The sequence below is a fragment of the Leuciscus leuciscus genome (assembly GCF_965113295.1).
Source record: "Leuciscus leuciscus genome assembly, chromosome: 15".
In the NCBI taxonomy this organism is placed as follows: Eukaryota; Metazoa; Chordata; class Actinopteri; order Cypriniformes; family Leuciscidae; genus Leuciscus; species Leuciscus leuciscus.
In genome coordinates this window covers 32,764,287-32,788,515 of record NC_138739.1, presented here as the reverse complement: position 1 = coordinate 32,788,515, position 24,229 = coordinate 32,764,287, and the positions used below count along the sequence as shown (strand labels likewise).

General features: G+C 38.6%; 1 protein-coding gene across 1 annotated transcript; it reads left to right on the top strand.

The window, feature by feature from the left end:
- The first annotated feature begins 375 nt into the window (after positions 1 to 375).
- On the top strand, positions 376 to 24,229 carry LOC309476804 (complement C3-like). Its single transcript, XM_082139958.1, has 42 exons — positions 376 to 537; positions 638 to 673; positions 834 to 860; positions 1,115 to 1,307; positions 1,437 to 1,599; positions 1,697 to 1,767; positions 1,868 to 1,959; positions 2,196 to 2,278; positions 2,359 to 2,446; positions 2,984 to 3,086; positions 3,180 to 3,294; positions 3,378 to 3,493; positions 4,404 to 4,559; positions 4,919 to 5,128; positions 5,209 to 5,409; positions 6,826 to 6,984; positions 7,068 to 7,197; positions 8,792 to 8,854; positions 9,012 to 9,537; positions 9,613 to 9,698; positions 10,852 to 10,991; positions 11,065 to 11,274; positions 11,391 to 11,457; positions 12,418 to 12,504; positions 12,661 to 12,864; positions 12,954 to 13,029; positions 13,118 to 13,277; positions 13,389 to 13,499; positions 14,459 to 14,603; positions 14,690 to 14,853; positions 14,945 to 15,100; positions 17,150 to 17,209; positions 17,314 to 17,404; positions 21,456 to 21,507; positions 21,596 to 21,683; positions 22,254 to 22,343; positions 22,440 to 22,545; positions 22,960 to 23,049; positions 23,126 to 23,209; positions 23,283 to 23,363; positions 23,562 to 23,709; positions 23,786 to 24,229. Exons 1-42 carry the CDS (start codon positions 431 to 433, stop codon positions 23,928 to 23,930), a joined length of 5,280 nt encoding a protein of 1,759 aa, XP_081996084.1. The 5' UTR covers positions 376 to 430; the 3' UTR covers positions 23,931 to 24,229.

Here is a 24,229-nt window from a genome sequence, read left to right as displayed (position 1 = left end):
AGATTCTCTTCAAACTGACAGTAGTTGACCTAAAAAGGAAAATTTGTAAAAAATTATATTTACACCAATTTCTGCATTAGCGCCCCCTTGCGGCAACGCAGAGAAAGCACAAACTACAATAAACACCGTGGCACTGGCATCATGATAATGGACGTTTTCACAAATTTTACTGAGAAAATAAAAAAATATACTTTTAATAAAATTAAAAGTTTATAATGCTGAAAGCATCATGTGAATGATGATTATATATTATTATCAGACATTATGTTGTTTATATTAAATAAACTATGTGTATGTTGCCAGATATGGCTGGTGCTTAGAATAAAGCAAACATTACACAAGAGTTTCTCAAAGTTGGAAGGTGGTCTGGTTTAGTGGGAGGGATTTTGAGGTATTATTACAGCTCTCTCGTTGATGTTTCGGACATTTTATGACTCGTCACTCAGTCCTAAGGACAATGAATATGCTCCTTCCACTGCTGTTATGGACATCTTTGCTCTGTCACATCTACGATGGCCAGGCTTCCTCTCAAAGACAGTGCGTTTAATATTATATTAATAACGTTTAATAATGTGTAAATGTTCTCCTTGTCTTGACGAAGTTGATTTAAAGTGTGTTTATCTTGTCAATTGAACAGCAAGAGGAGAGTTTCGGGACCTAATATGCGAATACTGTACGTATAGTCTATATCTTTTTTTGTGTTGTGTATTTTGTGCTTCTGAGATCATTTGTTTTGAAACATTTTCATGGATATGAAATTCTCAGTATTGATTTTTGTTGAATGTAAAATCAAGTAGGGTTTATGTGTAAGTGAGTGTGTTCTGTGTTTACAGTGAGCCGGTTATTGACCCGTCTCCGACGTAAGTACGCAACTGTCTACTTTGAGTTGGTTAACACACACTGTAACACATTTCTTTTCTTTTTTTTTTAGTTTAGAAATATTATTTTTGAACGTCAGGCTCTTCAATTTCTTTTTTTAGGTCAGACCACTTTGACATTTCTGACTTATTTTACCACAAAAACAAAATCATTTAAAAATATGTCTTAATTTGAAAATTGAAAACATGTTTCTCATCGAAGTTATGTGTGCTTGGATGTGTATGTTTTGGTTTAGGTTTTCTATTCTAGCTCCAGCAAAGATAAGGCCTGGAACAAAACAGAACATCCTGGTAGAGGGTCAGAATCTGTCCCGGGTACTAAAAGTCATTATCAAGGTCTATGACTATCCAGTCTCCGAAACTGTCTATTTGCGGGACTCGGTTATCCTCAAGTCAGACAACAACTACAGCGCCCTCAAGACCATTGAGGTGAATTTATGCATGAATGTATTTGATCTTGGTTGGTTTAAACTTGGTTGGTTAAAGTTCTCACTTGTTTGAGACATTGCTCATGTTGCACGCTGAACCTAAATGTAATAAAATACGGTCTTTTGCCAGATTGATCCAAATGTGCTACTTCCAGATGGAAAAAAGAAATATGTGAAGCTGATTGCTCAGTTCGGCCACTTCCATCTTGCAGAAAGAGTAATAACAGTGTCGTTCCGCACTGGACACATCTTCATTCAGACTGATAAACCTGTTTACAACCCTGGAGATGCAGGTCAGATCTCACATGCTGTTGAGCACATTGATAATACCTATTATTAGTACATTGTTCAATCCTTTTTGTTTTCCTTGATCATTCCGGAATTTTCCAGTGCGTTCCAGGGCTTTTGTATCTGATTCAGAATTCCGTGCTTCTGAGAGAACCATATCTCTTGAGATTCAGGTGATTGTCGCTGCTTTGACTTAAGCGTCATTACAGTTTGCAAGGCAACAGTTTATTTTTTTGCAACAATGTTTTATGGCTCAATTGGCTCATGTTTCAGAATCCAGATGGTATTGCAGTACATGGTATTTCCAGAGCCAAAGCAATAGATGGGATACTATCTGACACCTATATCCTCTCCACTGTAGTCAAGTATGCAGAACTGTTCATTTCTGGTTTATAGTATAATTACACAATTAGTATAGTTTGTGTGTTTAAATGTAATTATCTCTGATTTATAATTAATTAAATATTCAATATATATATTTAATTAAATTTAAGATCATAAAATAATGTAATTTATATTTAATATTATATATTCATATAATTATAATACATTTTGATTTACCTTGTGCTCATGTAGCTGCTGATCTTTTTTGATTTTCCAGAGAGGGCAAGTGGAAAGTTGTTGCAAAGTTTGATCAGGGAAAAGAGAACATTTTCAGCAGAGAGTTTGAAGTAAAGAAATATGGTAAGCAATTCATATAATCTTCAGATTCTTATTTATTTCCCTCTGTCGGTGGGTTAACGCCATTTCTTCTTGCTCCCAAGTGCTCCCAGCGTTCAATGTCACTTTGACTCCAAAGACGTCCCACCTCGGTCTAGATGCAGATAAGCTGGAAGTAGAAATAACAGCCAGGTGTGTGAATCAAACTACTCGGAATTCATTTTCAACAACTCGAATTCGTTCAAAGCTTTGGGGTCAGTAAGATTTTTGTTTTGAATCATGGTTTCCGCAAAAATATTCAGCAGCACAACTGTTTTCATCACTGATAATAATAAGAAATGTTTTTTTGAGCTGCAAATCATCATATTAGAATTATTTTTGAAGGATCATGTGACACTGAAGACTGGAGTAATAATGCTGAAAATTCAGCGTTTTCATAACAGGAATAAATAAATCGATTTCAATATGTAAATAATATATACTGTATAAATAAATCTATTTTAATATATAAAATATATTCAAATATAAAAGTTGTTTTAAATTGTTGTAATATTTCACAATGTTTTACCATATTTTTTATTGTATAAATGCAGCCTTGGTGAGAATAAGATACTTTTTTCAAAAGCATTACAAAATCTTACTGATCCCAAATTTTTGAATAGTAACGTATTGAATTCAACTTTCATAAGTGTCCAAAAACCTTGTGGTCACTATGTATATTTCTTCCAGGTATCTTTATGGTGAACCAGTGAAAGGTGTTGCATATGTGCTGTTTGGTATTGAAATAAATGGTGAGAAGAAGAGACTCACATCTATGAAGCAACTGAATGATGTAAGTGGTAAAAAAAAAAAAAAAAAAGAATCTTAAACATTAAATCAGCTTTGTAGAAAGAGACTTTTGTAATCTATGTTTTATAAATTGCAGCTGAATGGAGGAAATGTTAGTTTGACTATGGAGGAGATAAAGAGGGTCTATCCTGACACAAACAGCCTAGTGGGGTCTTCTGTGTACGTCAAAGCGTCAGTAATGACCAGCTCAGGTGGGGAAATCAGTAAATATCAGTGTTTGCCTTTGAGTTTTCCTCTCTGAAAACACTCTTACGTCTTAAGACTTTCTTCTCAGGTAGCGACCTTGTGGAAGCAGAGATATCCGGCATTAAAATAGTAATATCACCCTACATGCTCTCCATCAGGGACACACCAAAGTATTTCAAATATGGCCTGCCATTTGGCATGACGGTAATTTACTTTCTGTTGCGACGTTTACTGCTCTAAGGGATAGTTCACCCTTCATGTCATTTCATACCTGTTTGATTGAGCAGAATGGCCAAGCTGCTCTGTTCCTTACCCTGGACGGTGAACACGGGCTGTCAGGCTCTGAAAAGAACTCAATAGCAGTTTAATTTTTTTTATTATTTTGAGTATTTGTCAATATTTTGAGTTAGTTTTCATTTTTATGTTTTATTTTAAATTTTAGTAGTTTTGCTCTGTGCATTTGTCATTTCTAGTAGATTAAAAAACATTTATATTTGGCTTTAATTTATTGTTATTTCAAAGTGTAGTTAACTTTCATTTCAGTGAATTCCCAAGGCATTTCTAATTTTAATTTTTTTTTTTTTTACAAATATATAAAGTATATATATATATATATATACACACACACACACACACACACACACACACACACACACACACACACACACACACACACACACACACACACACACACACACACACACACACACACACACATACATACACACAGTAGGCCTATATAAAGGTTTACTGTACATATAAAAAAAACACAACTTAAAATTAGAAATTCTTTGGGAACTTTATAATACAAGCAATATGTGTAAAAGTGTTATTCTACTTTTATTTATATACTACTATTATGGTGTCTATTATTATTTTGAAAAGGTTTTATTTTTAGTTTAAGTTTTAGTAATTTTATGTGCTTTTGTCAATTTTGCCTTTTTTATATTTCTTTTTTAGCTTCCTTCTAAAAAGATATTAGGCGCCGAGTAAATTATGTCAAAATTGTCATTTTTGGGTGAACTATCCCTTTTATCTGATTTTATGATAGGATTGTTGATTTTAGCGCATGACGGTAGCACTATTACAAATTAGTTTGTATTTTGTTGCTTAGGTTGTAGTGAGTAACCATGACGGCTCTCCGGCCCCTAATATTCCTGTTAAAATCAGCTTTCTTGAAAGCCCGATCAGTGTTCACAGCGGCATCATCCAAGTCTACATCAACATGCCTAACATGCCCAGCTCATTTGGTAAATCACAGATACTGAAAGTAAGTCCCTCACAGAAAAAACATACACGCACAATAGAAACATATACACACAGGGCATAGGATAAGTCCTTTACATGCAATCTGCAAGCTATCACATCATTACTGCATGGCACAAGCTAATTGGTCTCTGCTGATCCTGCAGCCAATGATATTGCTTGCTCATAAACATTTAAATAGTCTGGTTCAGTGTTTGCTATAAGCTAGTCCTGCAGTGCGCTATCAGAGTTCCTTTGAACCCCTCCACTTCCCCCAGCTCCACCTGCCTAGATTTAGACATGTCTAATACATTAACATTGCCATATTTATTAACCTGCCAAAACTACCCAGAGAGTTGTCATGATTGACGTATTCATGTGTAGGTGGAGACGGCGAATCCTTCACTGAAACCAGAACAGCAGGCTGTTTTAGAAGTGCATGTGGAGCCATATTCCCCTTATTCCAGCTACAGGAACCTCCTGCATATCTCAGTGGGTCTCAGTCGAGTGGTGGTGGGCGACAGACTCAACGTCGAAGCGCACATCAAATCCCCACCGAATCAAAAAAAGTTTGTGGAGCATCTGACGTATGCCGTGAGTATGACACTTGGGGCATTTTGGGATGAAAATGACTGCAATCTTGGTATTGATTACACTTACAATTGTTTCTATAGGTGATAAACAAAGGAAATATAATCCATGCTGGGAGAATGAATGTCAAAGACCTGGCTGTCATAAACATTCCTCTGCTGGTCACCACAGAAATGCTACCAGCCTTTCGGATCGTGGCGTACTACATTTTGCCATGGGAAAATAATGCGGAAGTGGTGTCAGACTCTGTGTTTGTTGATGTGGTGGACCGGTGTGTAGGTTCGGTGAGTTCATGTGGCGTCCATAAGAAGTTATTAACATTGCATGATTCCAGCACTTTACGCCTATTTTTCAATAATGTAAGTAATTCTGCTTCTGGCTTTTAAACCACTTAAAAGTGCATTGTGTAATATTTAGGGGGATCTGTTGACAGAAATGAAATATCATATACATAACTATGTTGCCATTGGTGTATACAAACCTTATTTAATGAACCGTTATGTTTTTATTACCTTAGAATGAGCCATTTCTATCAACAAACACCGCGGATCCTCTTACATCGACATGTTTCTACAGGAGCCCTAAACGCGTTTCGTCACTATGTTGTTCTTCATGCAAAGAAGCTAGCTAAAGTCAGCGAATAAAACACTAACACAATGATGAACAAGTAACAATAATATTCACAATAACATATTGTTTTACTGAATAATTAAGTAAACCTAATTTCTTAATTTATCTTCGTATAGAAACCTCATTACTTTACTGGCTACTCTCTGCTGTCTCAGATCTGTTCCTGTCGGCCACCGTAACTTCTGTTGGTTGCAATTAGCAACCTCACCACTAGATGCCGCTAAAAATTACACAGTGCACCTTTAAAGCTACACTGTGTGATATTTTCCCCCATCTAGCGGTGAAATTGTATATGACTACTCAGTGAATATTAGTTTCTGTTCCTTTCAATTTCGAGGGCGTTTTAACTCCTACGGTGGCCGTATTATTCCAAGATTAACATGGCTTCCAGTTCGACTTCGTCCAATTGCGCCTTTAAAACTCTCACCTGTGATCCGTCGCAGCACAGATTTATGTTACAAGGTAAACAATACTTTTTCACCATTGACGCGAGGAAAAGTAACGCAAGTTATACTAGAAGTCGTTCTGGCGTTATGCACAGCACAACCATGCTATGGTTAGACAAGCAACTATAAAACTTCGAATTTAAACAAATAGGCTGGATTACCTGCCGAGATTACCTCCTCCATCAGCAATCTTTCAAATCTGCCGGCAGTCGCGAGTAATCTCCCCCTCGCATTCGTCTCTGTGTCACTGAGTGTAAAGCACGAAAGGCGAAGCTTGAATTTAAAGGTATGTCCCTCTTTGGCTAATGTAGTTTCAAGATGGAGAGGCAACATGGCGACCGGCATTCGAACCCCTCACCCGTATGTACTTTCAATGGCAGATTATAAACTTAAGAGAATACTTTATTACTTGAAAGAAGTAAATATACATTAATGAGCACATATATTTTTGAAAGAACGAAGTGTTTTTTGCTAAGAATCAACTAAAAAAATGACACAGTGTAGCTTTAAGAGGTTACTTTGTCCCCCAAAAAAGGCCATGTAAGTTTAATGCCATAATAGTGGCTTACATTCGTTTATTTATGAGTGCATTATTTTATTTGCGTGTTTTTATGATTGTATCAGCTCAGTGTAGGATCAGTGGAGGGAGACAAATTCAATTCCTACTCACCAGGCAGCAGCTTTAAATTTGAAGTGAAAGGTGACCCGGGAGCAAAGGTCAGCCTGGTTGCTGTGGATAACGCCATCTTTCTATTGAGTAAAAACCGCCTGACGCAGAAGAAGGTGAGTGATGATGATGTTATTTTCACTGTACTCTCCAGAACCTTCTCCAGGGCCTTATTAATGCTCATGACTCTTTCATTCAGGTGTGGGAGGTGGTGGGACAGGCCGATATGGGCTGCACCTCAGGAGGAGGCAAGAATTCAGTGGGTGTATTCAGTGATGCAGGACTGATGTTTCATTCCAGCACAGGAAGTTCCACTGACTACAAAAAAGGTCCTTCACACACACAGCATTAACATCTAATCAATTGGACTACAATACATGTCATTACACTACCATTCAAAGATTGAAACATATTTAAAGTTTTTTAAAAGAAGTCTCTTATGTTCATCACAGCTGCATTCATTTGATCAAAAATACAGTAAAACAGTAATATTGTGAAATATTTTTACTGTTGAAAATAACTATTTTGTATTTGAATATATTGTAAAATGTAATTTATTCCTGCGATCAAAGCTGAATTTTCAGGATCATAACTCCAGTCTTCAGTGTCACATGATCCTTCAGAATCATTCTAACATGTGGTTTTGATGCTCAAGAAACATTTATTATTATTATTATCAGTGTTGCTTAATATTTTGTCATTTTTTTAAATACATTTTTGTTCAGGATTCTAGAATAGAAAGTTCAAAAGAACAGCATTTATTTGAAATATTAATCTTTTGTAGCATTTTAAATGTATTAACTGTCACTTTTGATCAATTTAATGCTTCCTTGATGAATTAAAGTATAACTTTCTTTTCTTGTTTCTTTAAAACAAGCTTCAGAATTAGGCAAAGATAATGAGGATGGCAACAACACAAAATTGCACAAAATTGCACATTTTTGCCACAAAAATGGCAAACTTTTAATTTCTTAACTATTTTACAGTCCTGTTCCCCATGTACATACTATGTACTTATTATAGTAATTGCAATAACTGTATAATAACTAGGTACTAACCTTAAACAATGTAGTTACCTTATTTTAACCAGTACTTTCTTAGGTAAGTCTAAGGTACACTTTACACATAAGTCCATGTGCAGTTAAATAAAGTGCAACCAAATGTTTAATCAAAAATACTGGACAAATATATCCCATTTTTAGGCAACAGTTGTTATGCAGCCTTTCAAAAATCTTGCCTATGATTAAAGTCCCCCTGTGGTGAAAATCAAGCTTTTAATGTTGTTTAAATGTCTATGTGGGGTTTTTAAAATGCTTTAAGACAAACCATGTGCAAATTCATAAGTCAACTTCATTGCTGAGTATTTTCTCCTTAAATCTCCAGTGAACCAACGAGTGGATCTCTGAGCTGGTGTGAGTGAGTGGAGGCGGGGTTCATTTGCATATTCAAGGGTGTAGAGTTACATTCAAACCATTTTAAGGCCATTTTAAGGCATGAAGAATTTGTAAAGGAAAAAATCGTTCAAATACGTTATTTTGGTGATCAAAGATGAGTTTTAAGGGATAATTATTGACTACAGGGGGACTTTAACACTGTAATGTATTGCAGGTTAATGGCAAAGTAACATTATGGCAATAATATCAAATATAATTGGTATTTCGTTGAGATGCTCTCTAGGGTGATCTTGACCTTCAGCATCCACGTCCCATTCGCCATAGAAGAACCATTTTTGGTTCCCCAAAGAACCTTTCAGTGCTCAGTTCTTAAAACCATTTTTTTCTTAGAGTGAAAAACATTTTAAAGAACCTTTTTCCACCACCAAGAACTTTTTGTGGAATGGAAAGGTTCCATGGATGTTAAAGGTTCTTCACGGAACCATAGATGCCAATAAATAGTGTATTTCTTTTGGTTTGTTTGGAACAGATTGCTCCAGTAAATCTAGAAGAAGACGTTCTGCTGCCAAACTGCAGCTCAGAGAGCAGCTGGGTGAGTCGCTGTGCATCAGAAAACTTACAAAAGTTTGGTATTTTAAAGTTTGTTAGAGAAGCGGAGATATGAAAGTGTTAGCAAAAGCGCTAGCCAAAATGAGCGAGTCGAGCTAATGCGCTAGGTCACCCTGCCTTAACACGTTCTTTTCTCTCAGAGAAGGTATATTCTGACGAGTTCCTGCAGAGATGTTGTGTGGACGGCATGCGGGAGATTCCCATGCCCTATTCGTGCTACCGCCGCTCCCTCTACATCACCGAGGACTGGAGCTGCGTGTTAGCTTTCCTCCACTGTTGCGCACAGTACAGAGGGGAGGAGCTTGGTGTCATTACCAGGCCCCCGACGACCACCCCTACACCCACCACCACCCCTACACCCACCACCACCTACCCTATGCGTCACAGAGAATTTTCCTTGGATTATTTTACCATGTTAAGTTTTCCAGGTGATGTTGAGGTTGCCCGATCTGTCGTCCTCGAAACTCACGTCCAAAGACCTAGGGTGTCAGCAGGCAAGGTCAGTCTTGTTGAAGGGATGAAAGAGGAGGTGGTGGAGGAAGAGGAGGAACAAGAGTTCGATGAAGATGATTTAGCTGACATAGAAGACATTTACGTGCGCACCAAGTTCTTCGAGTCGTGGTTGTGGACTGACATCAGACTGCCCAGCGTACCCAAGTCTGATGGGTAAGAGTTTGACTTAGACTCAGTGAAGAAGTCCCACTTTTATCACGTTCACTGATGAAGTGTTTGTTATTCCAGGCTGGCTGTGTTTTCAGTGGACACGGTTCTTCCTGACAGTATCACTCAGTGGGGGTTTCTGGCCGTCAGTGCCTCGCCTGAGAAGGGTAAAGAGTCCTGATCTCGTCTGAAGATCATCTGTTTGTCTGGGCAGAGCTCCTTTATATGGTTTTAGATCTGCCATAGTGATAGCTGAATAATTACAATGAAAAGATATGAATTATGATTTTTTTTTTTATTAGATTTTAATGCTATATGAGCCATTATGGAACATGAATTTGGAATATATTAATAATTAATATTTAGCTTTTAATGCTACAAAACAAGCATTTCTGCATATGAATTGTGGATATATTATTAATAATTATTATTATTATCATTTAGCTTTTAATGCTACATAAAATATCAAGCGTTTTTGCATATGAACTATGAATATAATAATGTTTAGCTTTTAATGCTACATGCCAAGCATTTCTGCATACAAATTATGGATATTTTAAAAAGTATTATTTAGCTTTTAATGCTACGTGCCAAGCATTTCTTCATAAGAATTACAAATATTTTTAGTAATAGTTATTTAGCTTTTAAAGCTACATGTCAAGCATTTCTTCATATGGATATTTTAATAATTATTACTTAGCTTTTAATGCTACAAGTCAAATTAATTATGGATATTTTATTAATAATTATTTAGGCTTTAATGCTACATGTAAAGCATTTCTGTATATAAATTATGGATATTTTAATGATTATTATTTAGCTTTTAATGCTACAAGTCAAATTAATTATGGATATTTTATTAATAATTATTCAGGCTTTAATGCTACATGTAAAGCATTTCTGCATGTGAATTATTCATATTTTAATAATTATTTTAGCTTTTAATGCTATATGCCAATTTATTATGAGTATTTTATTAATAACTATTTAGCTTTTAATTCTGTCAAATATTTCTGCGTATAATTTACAAATATTCTACTAATAGTTATTTAACTTTTAATGTTACATGTCAAATTAATTATGAATTATTTATCAATAATTATTTCATTTTAATGCTACATGTAACACGTGTCTGCATATGAATTATGAATATTTTAATAATTACTGTTTAGCTTTTAATGCTACATATCAAGTATTTCATCATGAACTAAGAATATTTTAATTGTTATTATTTAGCTTTTCATGCTACATGTCATGTGACAATGAATGTGAAAATGTCCCTGAGGATGAGATTATTCCTGGTTTGTGAACCTCTCGCAGGTTTCTGTGTAGCTGAACCTTATAACGTGCGATCGTGGAAGCCGTTCTTCATAGACCTGCGGTTGCCTCACTCAGTGTCCAGAAATGAACATGTGCAAATCAAAGCTGTGGTCCACAACTACAGGAACTCAAAACTGGAGGTTAGATTCACACCATCATCCAACAATCACTCTCCCACTCTGTGACCTGACCTGAACAACCGTCTGTTTGCAGGTAATGGTGATCCTGGATAAGACAGAGGACATGTGTAGTGTGGCATTTAGCGGACCCCACAGACAGCAGGTTTCGGTGCAGGCCAGCTCCTCCAAGCTCATTACATACACTATCATCCCCCTCAAAACGGGAGAGCTCCCCCTACAGGTCACAGCCATTGCGGCCTCCTTCAAGGGGGAAGATGCAGTGAGGAAGAATCTACGTGTGGTAGTAAGCTACTAAATCCTGCGTAATATTGAACATATTTTATATTAGATATTTGTTACATGTTCGTACACACGTTTTTAGTAACTGTCTGGGATATGATGCTATATCTTGTGTTTTAGGTAGAAGGCATCCAGACAATTAAAGTGAGGAGTTTTGTGTTGAACCCCATTCAGAAAGGAGACAGTGGTAAGACTGGTTGGAAATCATGAGATTATTCATGATCAATGCAAAAACACACAAAAAAACATTGAATTCTTGCCTTTGTAAAATCACGCTTTTTAAAAAATTGTTACGGTAGCAGTTTTACACAATATAAATGGGTCTTAGAATATCTAGCAAGGATGAAATTTAATTGACTGACCAATTAAAGGTGGCATCCAATCACAGTACCACGCTTGAATTCACTGAGCTCTTCAGAACGACACAGTTTTTTCACAAATGTTTGGCTAGGTGCTTGATCTTATACACCTGTAGCACTGAGTCTGACTGCAACACCTGAAGTTAATAATTAAGAGGTGTGTTCCAATACTTTTGTCCATATCCACCTTCTTCCTAATGAGCCCTACTGCGTTTTAGATTATGGGAGACACTTTCGGTTCGGGGAAGTTCCACTCAAAAAAGACTGAAACAGAATTTCAAAACATAAGCTCTCATAAATGTTTCTAAAGCAGGCAAACACAGTAGTTACTGTTTGTCATAATGACAGAAATCACTTTGAAATATTATCACTCAATGTTCGATGGTTGAAGGGTGAGTAGAATAATGTCATCTCATTGTACCCAGTTTTTAAAAATGCTTATTGCGTTCGTAGAGCAAACCTTTCACTGATTGTTTCCAGTTTAACGGAATTTACTCCCATAATTTGTGCGTAAAAATAAAAATGATATATATATATATATGTGTGTGTGTGTGTGTGTGTGTGTGTGTGTGATATATACATTGAATAATTATCTATAACTCAAAAGATGTCTTTATAATATCACGCTTCAGTTTTTACGTTTTACACAGTATAAATGGGTTTTGATGCATGAAAAGTATATATTATATATTAAAATATATATGTTAATTTCAATAATTTATTCATTATATGATTTAATTTATATATTTTTGTTATAATAAATGATTAAATATTTCCTTTTGTCTCAGCTGGGAGACAGATGATAAAAGTGGAGAAGATGCAGCTGGACGCCGTTGTACCAAAATCTCTACCGGAGACATTTGTCAATGTCAGAGGTTTGGCATTTTATTAAGCAATATTCATGATATTATGAAATGGTATTAACACTCAATTACATTATGGACATTTATGTGAATGAACAAAACTGGGAAATTCTTGACCCAGTTTTGTTCTGATCTGTATGTATTTTTATTTTTTAATCTGTTCTTCAGGTGATTTGCTGGCAGACAGCATTGATAACTCCATTCAGGATGACTCGCTGGCATCACTGATCCGCATGCCCGGCGGGTGTGTGGAGCAGAACCTGGCCACCATCACACTGCCCCTCATTGCAGCCCATTACTTGGACCGCAGTGCAAAATGGGACGTTGTGGGAGTGAGTCGCAGAGAAGAGGCCATCAAATACATCAAAAGAGGTGCAGTGAGAGACAAACAGGGATGAACTGCATTCTTTCAGATATGATTAAGATCAATTATTTATATTCTGTTATTTTTTTATTTATAGGTTACGAAAATCAACTTAATTATCGGAAAACGGATGACTCGTACCCTCCCTACGCCAAAGAAGGCACAAGCACATGGTATTCATGCTAGCACTTCGCTTAAACTACAGCACTATATTGAACGTTTCCTTGTACAGTTAATGTGTCTTTGTTATGTCCATCTCAGGGTCACTGCATATGTGGTAAAGGTGTTCTCCATGGCACACCCGTTTATCAGTGTCAATGAGAAGCATCTGTGTGGCCCTCTGCTGTACCTTCTCAAGAATAAACAGCGTCCAGATGGATCCTTTCAGGAGAACAATCCTGTCTACGACACCAGTATGACGGTGAGAATTAATAACTGTGATTGCACTAGTTTCATGATCATCTATAAAAGGGGACCACTGTCATCTGAATGCTTTCTCACAGTACTAGCTAACACATGTTTTGTGATGTAGGGAGGCCTGCGGGGCTCTGAATCCAGAGTGTCCCTGTCTGCATTCGTGCTCATTGCTTTGGCAGAGGCACAAAACGCTGTTACCTGCCAAGAGCCAGGCCTTGACATACAGGTAACGTCACTCTTTAAAACGGATTAAAAACATCTGAATTAAACAGTAGCTAAATTACATTATTGAAACAATAGCTGAATTAAATATTTAGAAAAATATCTAAATTTCATAATTAGTAAAAAAAAGTTTAATTCAATTATACAATAAAAATAATTAATACAATAGCCAAATTAAATACTTACAACAATAGCTGAATTAAATAATTAGAAAAATATCAAAATTGTATTATTAGTTTAATTAGTACAAAAGCTAGATTAAATTATACAATAATAATAATTAATACAATAGCTGAATTAAATCATTAATACAAAAGCTAAACTAAATAATTATGACAATAGCTGAATTAAATAATTAGAACAATATCTACATTTCATGATTATTACAAAAGCTAAATTAAATTATACAATAATAATAATTAATAAAATAGCTGAATTAAATCATTTAAAAAATATCTAAATGTAATAATTAGAAGAAAAGCTAAATTAAATTATACCATAATAATAATAATAATTAATTCAATAGCTAAATTAAATAATTTAATTAATTAAAACAATTAAGTAAAAAACATTAAATAACATTGTACAAAAATGATAATACAATGAAGTTAATATTTTCAGGAAAATATTTGCCATCTTCATACAGATAAAAAAAGAAGAAAAAAAGAAGCCATTAAATGTACACTCCCCTCAATTCTGAAGGGACCTCCGCCAATCAGAAAACAGAAACAGTGACCGCCCACTTATTCAGCATCTTGAGTTCCTGAAGTCGTCGTCGTCGCCCCCCCCCCCCCCCCTTTTATATATATACACATATATATAGAAAAAATATAGATAAATTATAAATAAACGTATAAATATAAATAAATAGACAAAGGCAAAGGCAAACTTCCGGGCAAACCAGAAAACTGAAATTGAATATTCAATGATGCTAATTGTATTTTCTACATTCGATCATTGCAGGACAAGTCCAGAAAAGCAGCGGTTTACATAAGAGAGCATTTCCCCCGGCTGTCGAGGCCGTACACAGCGGCTATAGCATGCTACGCCTTAGCAGTCTCCAACCACGGCTGCATGAAGAGCATGTTGCTAAAATTAGCCTCACCTGGTACATAGCTTTTGAAAACAAAAAAATAAAATATGTTGCTTTGTGTGGGCTTGTCTTTCTCATCTTTCTTTATTTTCTGTCTACAGATCGTACCCACTGGCCTGACTCTGATAATTATTTCTTCACACTGGAAGCTACAGGCTACGCATTGTTAGCGCTTATCAAAAGTGGCCACATGGAAGAAGCAGCCGCACCCTTTCAATGGCTGAGCGAGCAGCGGGGCATTGGGGGAGGGTACGGCTCTACGCAGGTAAAAAACATGTGTAAACCTTTACTAATTGTCTTACATTTTTATTTAAGGTACATGGTTATTCATATAATGACTGTTTTTCTCCCATCAGTCTACTATGGTAGTGCTACAGGCCCTCTCTGAGTACCTCGTGAAGAGCCCTCCTCCTACTGACCTCAATTTATTGGTGCAGCTCAGTGTTCCCGGTCGCAGTGACGTACGCTGGACCTTCAATCCCGAAGTTGCTTACGTGGCCCGATCTTCACGGGTGCGATAGTATATCTTTCAAACTCTCCTTTACAGTTTTAATCAAAATGAATCAACCACCATTGCAAATCAGGTTTATTGGCAAAATGTACAGCCTTTCAGCTGTTTACAATGAACAAATCGAACAAAAGTAATTATAGTTCAACACAACAATTTGTGTGGTTCCCCCAAATTCAACTGAAAATGCAACTTTTAATGACTTCTGCAGTCTAAAAATGATTCAACTCCTTCATGGCACGCATCTTTAGTTCTTAGTAGAACACCCTTTTGCTGTAATGACCTGCTGCAAATGAGATACTATATCCAGACACCAGCTTCTAACAGCGTTTCTGAGGAATCTTAGCCCATTCCTCATGGGCAATGGCCTCCAGTTCAGTAATATTCTTGGGTTTGCGTGTTGCTAGCCTTCTTCAAATCCCACCAGAGATTTTCTGTGGGGTAATCTATGGGGTTCAAGAAAGGTTTCCAGTGCCAGAGGATATAAAGCAGCCGCAGAGCACCACCATGCTTAAAGGGGTTATAATGCCCTTTTCACAAGATGTAAAATAAGTATTTGACGTCCCCAGAATGTGTATGTGAAGTTTTAGCTCAAAATATCCCACAGATATTTTTATATAGCATGTTAAAGTTGTCACCTTTTGAAGTTGTCTCACACAGACATGCACTGAAAATTGAAAAAACCTTTTAGCCTCTTATGTTCAAACCGAAGTCAGAAAGATGGAGAGACTGAAGAAGAAGTGCCAACATGTAGACAACATTTCTGAATGGTTAGTTGGTGAATTTATAGCTTATGTGTAGTTATCTTCTAGTCATTGAAAAGTTCCAATTTTGTTTCATCGCTCCACAGAACAGAATCTCAGAACCTATGTGGCTTATTTATATGCTTTTGAGCAAGTTGGAGCCAACTTTTCTTGTGATTTTGGGTCAGTAGTGGTGTAGGTTTTGGAGTTCTGGCATGGAAACTGCATGCGTTTATTATGCGCCTTACTGTGCAGCTGAAACCTCAGTGCCTGTTGCTACCAAGTCTTGCTGCAGGTCTTTTGCAGTCACTCGAGGGTTTTTCTGAACCTGCCTTCCCATCTGGTTGCAGCGGTTGATAGCTTCCTTTTTCTGCCCCGTCCAGGACAGTGTAACCACTGTTCCTTTAACTTTGAACTTGCGAACTATGCTTCCAACTGTGTCACTAGAAACAAGAAACATTTTGTGCCTTCGCAACCTTTTTGTATCCTGTTTGTGAAGGGCGACGGTATCTTCTCTTAACTTTTTGGACCATTCTTTTGATTTCGAACATGCAGTCAAACGTGACACTCAACAAACTTAGCCAGTTCAGATATTTCATGTGTTCTAGCTCAAGCACACCTGGTCCAACTAATAAATCCCTTGATTAGTTGCATCAGGTGTGCTTGAGACAACACCTGTTTTGCAGATTTGTGCTGTTGTGAGGGATTCTATTCAGGGGTTGAATAATTTTGAGAATGTAAAAGTCATTGAAAGTGTCTTTTTCAGTTAAATTTGGGGAAACCACTTGAAACATTTGTGTTGAGCTATTTCAATTTTGTTTGATTTGTTCATTGCAAACAGCTGATAGTCTGTAAATGTTGCCAATAATCCTGATTTGCAATGGGGGTTGAATAGTTTTGATTACAACTGTATGTTTTTTAAAAATATATATGGTGTTATTATACTTCACAAATATGTCAGCTAGCACAGATTCCCTTCACTCTCGCACAAATATAGTACAGTGCTCTCCCTGTCCCAGTCACCCTGGTTCCCCCGACAAAAACAATCCAATAGGATTTTTCCATTGGCGTTTGGATTATTGCAGAAAAAAAGCTTGGTGACCAACAAACATTTATGATTCTCACATGTTTAGTTCATCAAGATAAATGAAAAAAGATATGAATTTTGAAGCCTAAATACAGTTGGCAGAAGTTAAAAGCTAAACGTAGGCTATATTAAAAGAACTACACCAGGGTTGCATGACTTCAACTTCACCAACACAAAGGCCCTGTACAATAACTACGTTACTCACCTTCATTATCTCTTGCAGGTACCTCTTGATCAGGAATTTACAGTGGTGGCTTCTGGGAAGGGCAAGGGAATTTTGGAGGTGCTAAATGCCCACATCTACACCAAAGTATTGAATTATTAAAATATAAAACCAAGACGTAATTTAGTTACAATCTTTTCTCTGTTGTATTTTATGTGTCTCAGGTAGTGACTGTGTACCACCAGCTTCCTGATGTGTACGAGAACAGCACGTGTAACGGCTTTCAGTTGGACGTCTCCATCGCTGAGACTAATGGTATGTTCTCTAATCAGTTTATCTCAAAATTCGGACAATTTTTACATTTCTCATAGCTGTGAGATATAAACGCGCAACTGTGAGTTCTAAAGTCAGAATTGTGTGGGGTGGGGAGTCACAACTGAGCTGAATTTTTTGTTCTGAGATAGAAAGTCAAAATTAATTATGCATGATTAATTTTATTACTGTATTAAGTACATGTAGTGACATGCATTAATGCTATCATCACGTGCTATTGGAAATTTCCATCTTCCCACTTCTTAAGATGTATTTACGAGCTTGTCGCATTCAAGTGCTTTGTTGTCGGAAAGAACAGGAATCATGGAGGACACCAGGTTTATTCTTGCCTATTTATTAGGCAATATTAGGAAAATCTTATTAAAGCCAAAATTACATTTAGCGTCCCATTTATTGACCACCATAAACATTCACTGCATTATCTATAGTCAGCTTGGTTGCAATTCTGGAATTTTGGTCAAATACAGGCTATTTTCGCTGTGTATAAAACGTCTCGGTTACATATGGTGACCCTCATTCCCTGAGGGAGGGAACAGAGACGTACGTCGTGGTGAACGACGAATAGGAATCTCGCTAGAGAGGCCAATCTACTTCGAGTGAAACTAAAACAAGCTAAAATGATTGCACTTCAGTTTTTTGCTGAGGAGCCAAGCCTGAAAAAGCTGGTCGCCCCGGCGGGTAGCAGCAGATGTGGCGACGGGACGTACGTCTCCGTTCCCTCCCTCAGGGAACGAGGGTTACCATATGTAACCGAGACGTTCCCTATCGTCCGGTCACTACGACGTACGTCGTGGTGAACGACGAATAGGAATCCCTACCAAAGTGCCACAGCTGCTGCACCCCATCCAGCGCCCTGTGTAAGCCTCCACACCTTCTTGTCTGGAAAGACGATAGGAGAGGGCTTACACCGAGAGTATCCGTCACTGTTGTTCCGTGATAACCCATACAGTGAGATTATTGGATAACACTGGGAAAGCGTGCCCGATCTGAGGGAGTGGAACGCTGCGGGAGCCACATTCTTAAGGAGAGTTATGTGGGAATAGACATATGGACTAACCCGAGGGTTGTACTGCATATGAATAGTGGGTGACTTAGTCCAAGGGAAAGACACAGGCTTCCATTTAGGAGCAGCCATGGAGAATATACACATATGGGATCCCCGTAGTCGGTCGGTCTGGGACACGGGGGAGTTAAGGAACCGGAGCTTGTCGGTCTCCCTCATGTCGGCCAGACACAGCCAGAGATGGTGTTCCTGGACCACCAAGGTGGACATCGCACGACCCACCGACCGTGCGGTCACCTTCGTCACACGAAGCGTGAGGTCCGTCGCGATGCGAAGTTCCTGGAGAACTTGGGGATCATGACCACCCTCGTGCAGGTCCTTCAGTGCCTTGGCCTGATGGACCTGCAGCAACGCCATGGCGTGCAAGGCAGAGGCAGCTTCCCCACAGGCCTTGTAAGCCTTGCCGGTTAAATCCGACTGGTACTTACAGGCCCGGGAAGGAAGACGCGGTTCTCCACGCCAAGTGGAGTCAGGGCACAGTTGCATAGCAACGTCCCGTTCCACTGGCGGGATATGCGTGTATTCCTTAGCCGCCCCGCAATCAAGGGTGGTGAGGGAGGAGGAGCCACCGGAACGGTTTCTGGCAGTAAAAGGTGCCGTCCACGTCCCCGTAAGCTCCTCATGCACTTCCGGGAAGAAAGGCACTGGGGTGGGTTGCTGAGAACCAGCACGCGCCACCGCGATGGTCATCTTCCCACAATGGGTACATGACTCATCCACAAAAGCTGCCTCAGCGTGTTTAATGCCCAGACACACGAGGCAGCGATTGTGACCATCCCGTGAACCCAGGTAACGACCGCATCCAGAAACACACAGATAGAAAGTCATCTTTAAAAAGACGCGTTCTATCTGTGTAAGCTCTTTTAGGGGACTGCTCTCACGAGTGCTGAAACACGCAGGAGAACAGTCACTGCGAACACGCTCTCTCTCGCTGGCAGGTCTTACCAGCTGTAAAAACAGCTTTTGAGCGCTCTGATGGCGCACCTTACCAGCTGTTATAACAGCTTTTTTGTTTGCTCAATACCAAAACAAATAAGTCAGAGAAAAAGAGAAGAGAGAAGAGAAAAAAAGACTGCTCGCGCTGTTGTGTTGTAACACCCGCACCGGGAAGGAGAGGTCCAGAAAAGCTCGTTCTTTTTGAAGTTCACTCTGCATAGACACATCGAAGTGCTTGGCTCCGAAGCAAAAAGCTGAAGTGCAATCGCACCAGCTGCTCGTTAAATACCCGCGCTGCGAGGCTGCACAGCTGATGCAAATGATTGCACGCGAATGTGTATTGGCTTGTTTTAGTTTCACTCGAAGTAGATTGGCCTCTCTAGCAAGATTCCTATTCGTCGTTCACCACGACGTACTTCGTAGTGACAGGACGATAGGGAACATCAATATGCTTCAAATGATTATTCATATATGTAAATATGCACTACTTTAACAACAAGACAAGGCTATGTATCTGTTGTGGAAAAAAAGTAATAAAGAAAACCAGCCACGACAGCAGTAGTATGGTCCCCTCCGCCATGTTTTAAGTTTATGAAACTTGGGTATCAAAATTATCGCCAAGCTTCCCAGTTGTAAATACGTCTTGAGAGTGCGTTCATGTCCAATTTTTTACTTGGAAACTTGTATTTACGATAATTCTGATTAGCATGTGAAGGCAGCATAAGAATACTAATATAAAGTGTTACCTGGCATTATATCAGTTAATGAAATATTTGGTTACTGTGTAAATATACATTAAATTGAATTTTTAATGTACTTTTTTTTTTAACGGTAAAGTTCTGGTAACCATAGCTAACTTCAGGGCTGTACGCTTAGCTTTTTCACTAGGAGCACAAGTGCTCCTAGTGAAAAAATTTAGGAGCACAGAAAAAAATTTAGGAGCACTACTAAATTTCATAAATAACACAATTTTATTATTTTACACTCAAATCACGTACACAGTAACACATGTGCACTAATACATATAAACACAGGGCCATCATAAGGCCTACTGTAACCCTCAATTAAACACAGAGAACACCCCTGTCCCACATCTTTTTGTAGTCAAGTCGCCTGGCACGCTTGGCTGAGTTCATCCAGCGGTCCACTGCAGGACTTGGATCATAGTCCTTTAAATTTGTAAACCTTGCTAGCACTACCGGTGCTAGCTAGGCTAACTGTTGGCATCTCCTCCGGCTCGACGGAGTCAACATCGTCAGTCCCAGATTCCACTTCTCCCACATTTCTCTCACCGATGTCCGCTCTGTCAGCGGTTTCGCTTTGCTTTTTTAGGAAATACGAGTCAATTCTCTTCATTGTACACGGTCAGTTAATTTTCCTTCAACGTTCGAGTTGAGCGGGCTACGACTGTCACACCGATATCGCTCCGCTCAACTCCACCGCATCGTCGGACTCCGCAGTGGCGTGGAGAAACTAGTCCTCCTCTCGTACACACACGTACACACACACACACACACACACACACACACACACACACACACACACACACACACACACACACACACACACACACACACACACACACACAGAGAGAGATCAATCTGTCCTAATTTTAACTTCCGGGGGCGGTGAATCGCCCGTGCTGGCCGGGCGGCGCGGATGTTTTCATTCATAAACTCGCCGCAGGGCGACGTCACCGCATCTCATCACATGAGTTCTGTGTTTTGCAGGTGTGAAAAAGAAGTTGTAGGACAGTGCTTGTCCATTTTTTATACAGAGATGCGCGAGAATTGTGGGCTACTCTACTTTGATACACATAGTATGGATTTAGTTTAGGAGCAAAATGCGAATGAAAGGGTTGAAATCCGTAGTCGCACCGGTGCTCCCTTTTTATTTTTTCTACTCGCACAAACTATTTTTAGGCGCATATGCGAGTGAAATGCTCGCACTGTACAGCCCTGAACTTGTGTTTTTTTTACACTGTACACATATAGCGGATAAGTTTTAATTAAGATGCTCTCTGGTCCATTTTAGAAAAAACCCCACCGGATGTAGAAAAGTCCTACAGACTCAATATCCACGTGAGGTGAGCGCTTGTATGCAGTTTGAAATCTTATATTTTGCTAGGATATATTATTGTGGTTCCCACAATTCTCTGCTTTGCACCCCCAAAGGGCTTTGGAGGAACGCCAAGTGAGGATGGTTATTCTGGACATCAGCCTGCCCACCGGCTTTGAGCCTGAAAACTCAGATTTAGAGTTGGTAAGACCAAACTCGTGACATAATGAGGCATTACGTTAGCGATAACAGCTAATCATGTAGCTAGCTGTGTTGTAGCCTACCAAGACAACATTTGGAGGCATCACATCTGCACTCCAGACATGAAAGCTCTAACTCTGGCCAAATTTGGCAGGATTACATGTATCTATCATGGAGAATGCAATCCCATAATGCACTGCGACAAGCTACATCCAAGATGGTTGAAAAAATCATGAAAATAAGTTGATGTTGATTAAAAATATCATGATTTTTTTCATTCAACACACCAGTGGGCTTTTCTACCCAATATTTGTGTGTGCTTTGTATTTTTATGCCAAGGGTATTGTGTTTTTAGCTTAGCAACATGCTAACGCTGAACTCTATTGGAATCAATTGTGAGTTGAATCTATTTGTGTTGCACACAGTTTCTGACTATGAAGAGCGCTTCAAATCTGTCCCCTTGACAGTTAGGATGCTAACTATGTAGGCAGCTACCTACATAGATCGTATGCAGCAAGGCAAATCATTAGGTTATAGAAGTGATAATGCCAGGATTGATTTTTTTTTTTTTAGCTTAAAAATTCAGTAGACCGCTACATTAACAACTTCCAAGTGGTGGACAACCTGAGTGACAGAGGATCCCTCATAATTCACTTGTTTAAGGTAACCTAACAACCACCCTTACTGTTCATACTTGATTACTATGATGTAAATGAAGGCAACATTGAATATTTGTCTTTGTATGAATGACCCGGACAGGTGTCAAGTACTGAGACAGACATGATCACATTCAGACTGCATCAGAAATTTAAAGTGGGGCTCCTTCAGCCCTCCACTGTCACAGTTTACCAGTACTACAACAAAGGTTCGTACACATAAAGGTTTGTGAAGTTATACTACTAATCTACACCGTTAAGTAAACTTGGCCACTGATCTCATCTCACATTATTTCTGCAACTGGCATGAATAACTCAAACGCCTTGCTATTCACACAGAATGCAGGTGGCGTAGTTACATTGTACTTACTCAAATACGTACTGAGTAATATTAATTAACTACATGTACTTATAGAGCTCCATCTTAACATTGACAAAAAAGTAATCAAATTATCTAGCCCTTCCCTTGTTGCTCACAAACCCCAATTTGAAAACCCGTTTAATCTGATGAATGCTTTGGATTCCCGCACAAGACATGTGAAAAATGGATTATTAAGAATTCGTTCCCATGACTTATTAGGAAACTAATGGTGTGATTGTGATTACGATCTTTGCTCTGTCAGATAAGCGTTGTAGCAGATTCTACTCTCCTCCTGAAGACCAACAGCAGCTCGATCAGATCTGCAAAGACGACGTGTGCCGTTGCTCACAGGGTCAGTTCAGCAGGACTATCTTTATGTTTTCAATCAACTTCTCAACTTCAACCAGTTTTAAAACTTTCTTTCATAGGTGACTGTTGTGTAGTAAAAGAAGACTCCTTGTCTTTTGGGAAAGAACAGAGGAAGGATGCTGTGTGCAATGGATTACATCATGGTAAAAGTTTCTTTTTGGGGGGGGGACACGTCGTGATGTCACCATCTTCTCAATAAATGTGTCTTTTCTTCAGCCTACAGGGTCAAACTGATCAGCGCCAGCCAGAGTCACTATGACCAGTACGAGATGGAGATTGTGCAAGTTATCAAAGAGGGTATGTCTACTACACCCTTAAAGGGGACCTATTATGCCCTTTGACAACATCTTGATTTTAAGAACATTTTAAGAACCCTTTTCCACTATAACGGAAAGGTTCCATGGATGTTAAAGGTTTTTCACGGAATCATAGATGCCAATAAAGTGTAGAGTCTTATCTAACCTCATGTACCTCCATACATTTCTGTTTGTGTAGGGACAGAAGAAGGTCTGATCGAGAAGGAAAGACGAATGTTCCTCTCTCATGCGAGCTGTAGGACAGGGCTTGGTTTGAGAGAGGGTCAGGACTATCTGATCATTGGGCCGATCGCTGATGTTTGGCAAGCAGGGAGCACGTCCAACAGGTGAGTAGCATAATAGCACTGGAAATGTACATGTTAGGGTCTGTATTTGACTATTCGCTCACGGTTTCCCTCTCAGGTATGTGTATACGCTGGGTAAAGACACGTGGGTCGAGCGCTGGCCGGCTGAGTCTGAATGCGGTGCTGGATCTCCTCTGCAGGAGAAATGTGACAAGCTGAAGAGCTTCGCAACGGCACTGACAGAAAGTGGCTGTCAGTCTTGAGACAAATGCTATTCTTTGAATATACTGATGAATTTTGTCATGTTTATTGGGGTTTTTTTTAGTCCACAGAAGAAGAAAAATCTGTTATTGCCAGTAAATTTCTCAATTAATTACAAAGAAACTGCAAGTAGACATAGACTGAAATAGTATTTTATATACTCCAATAATCTTTGTTTTGTTTACAACTTCGAAAATGCATGTGTGTAAAAAAAGACAACTACCAAAAAACTGCAATCATTGCAATCAATGCTTAATCTGTACCAGAATGTAAAAAAAAAAATGATAAAAGTGTTACAGAA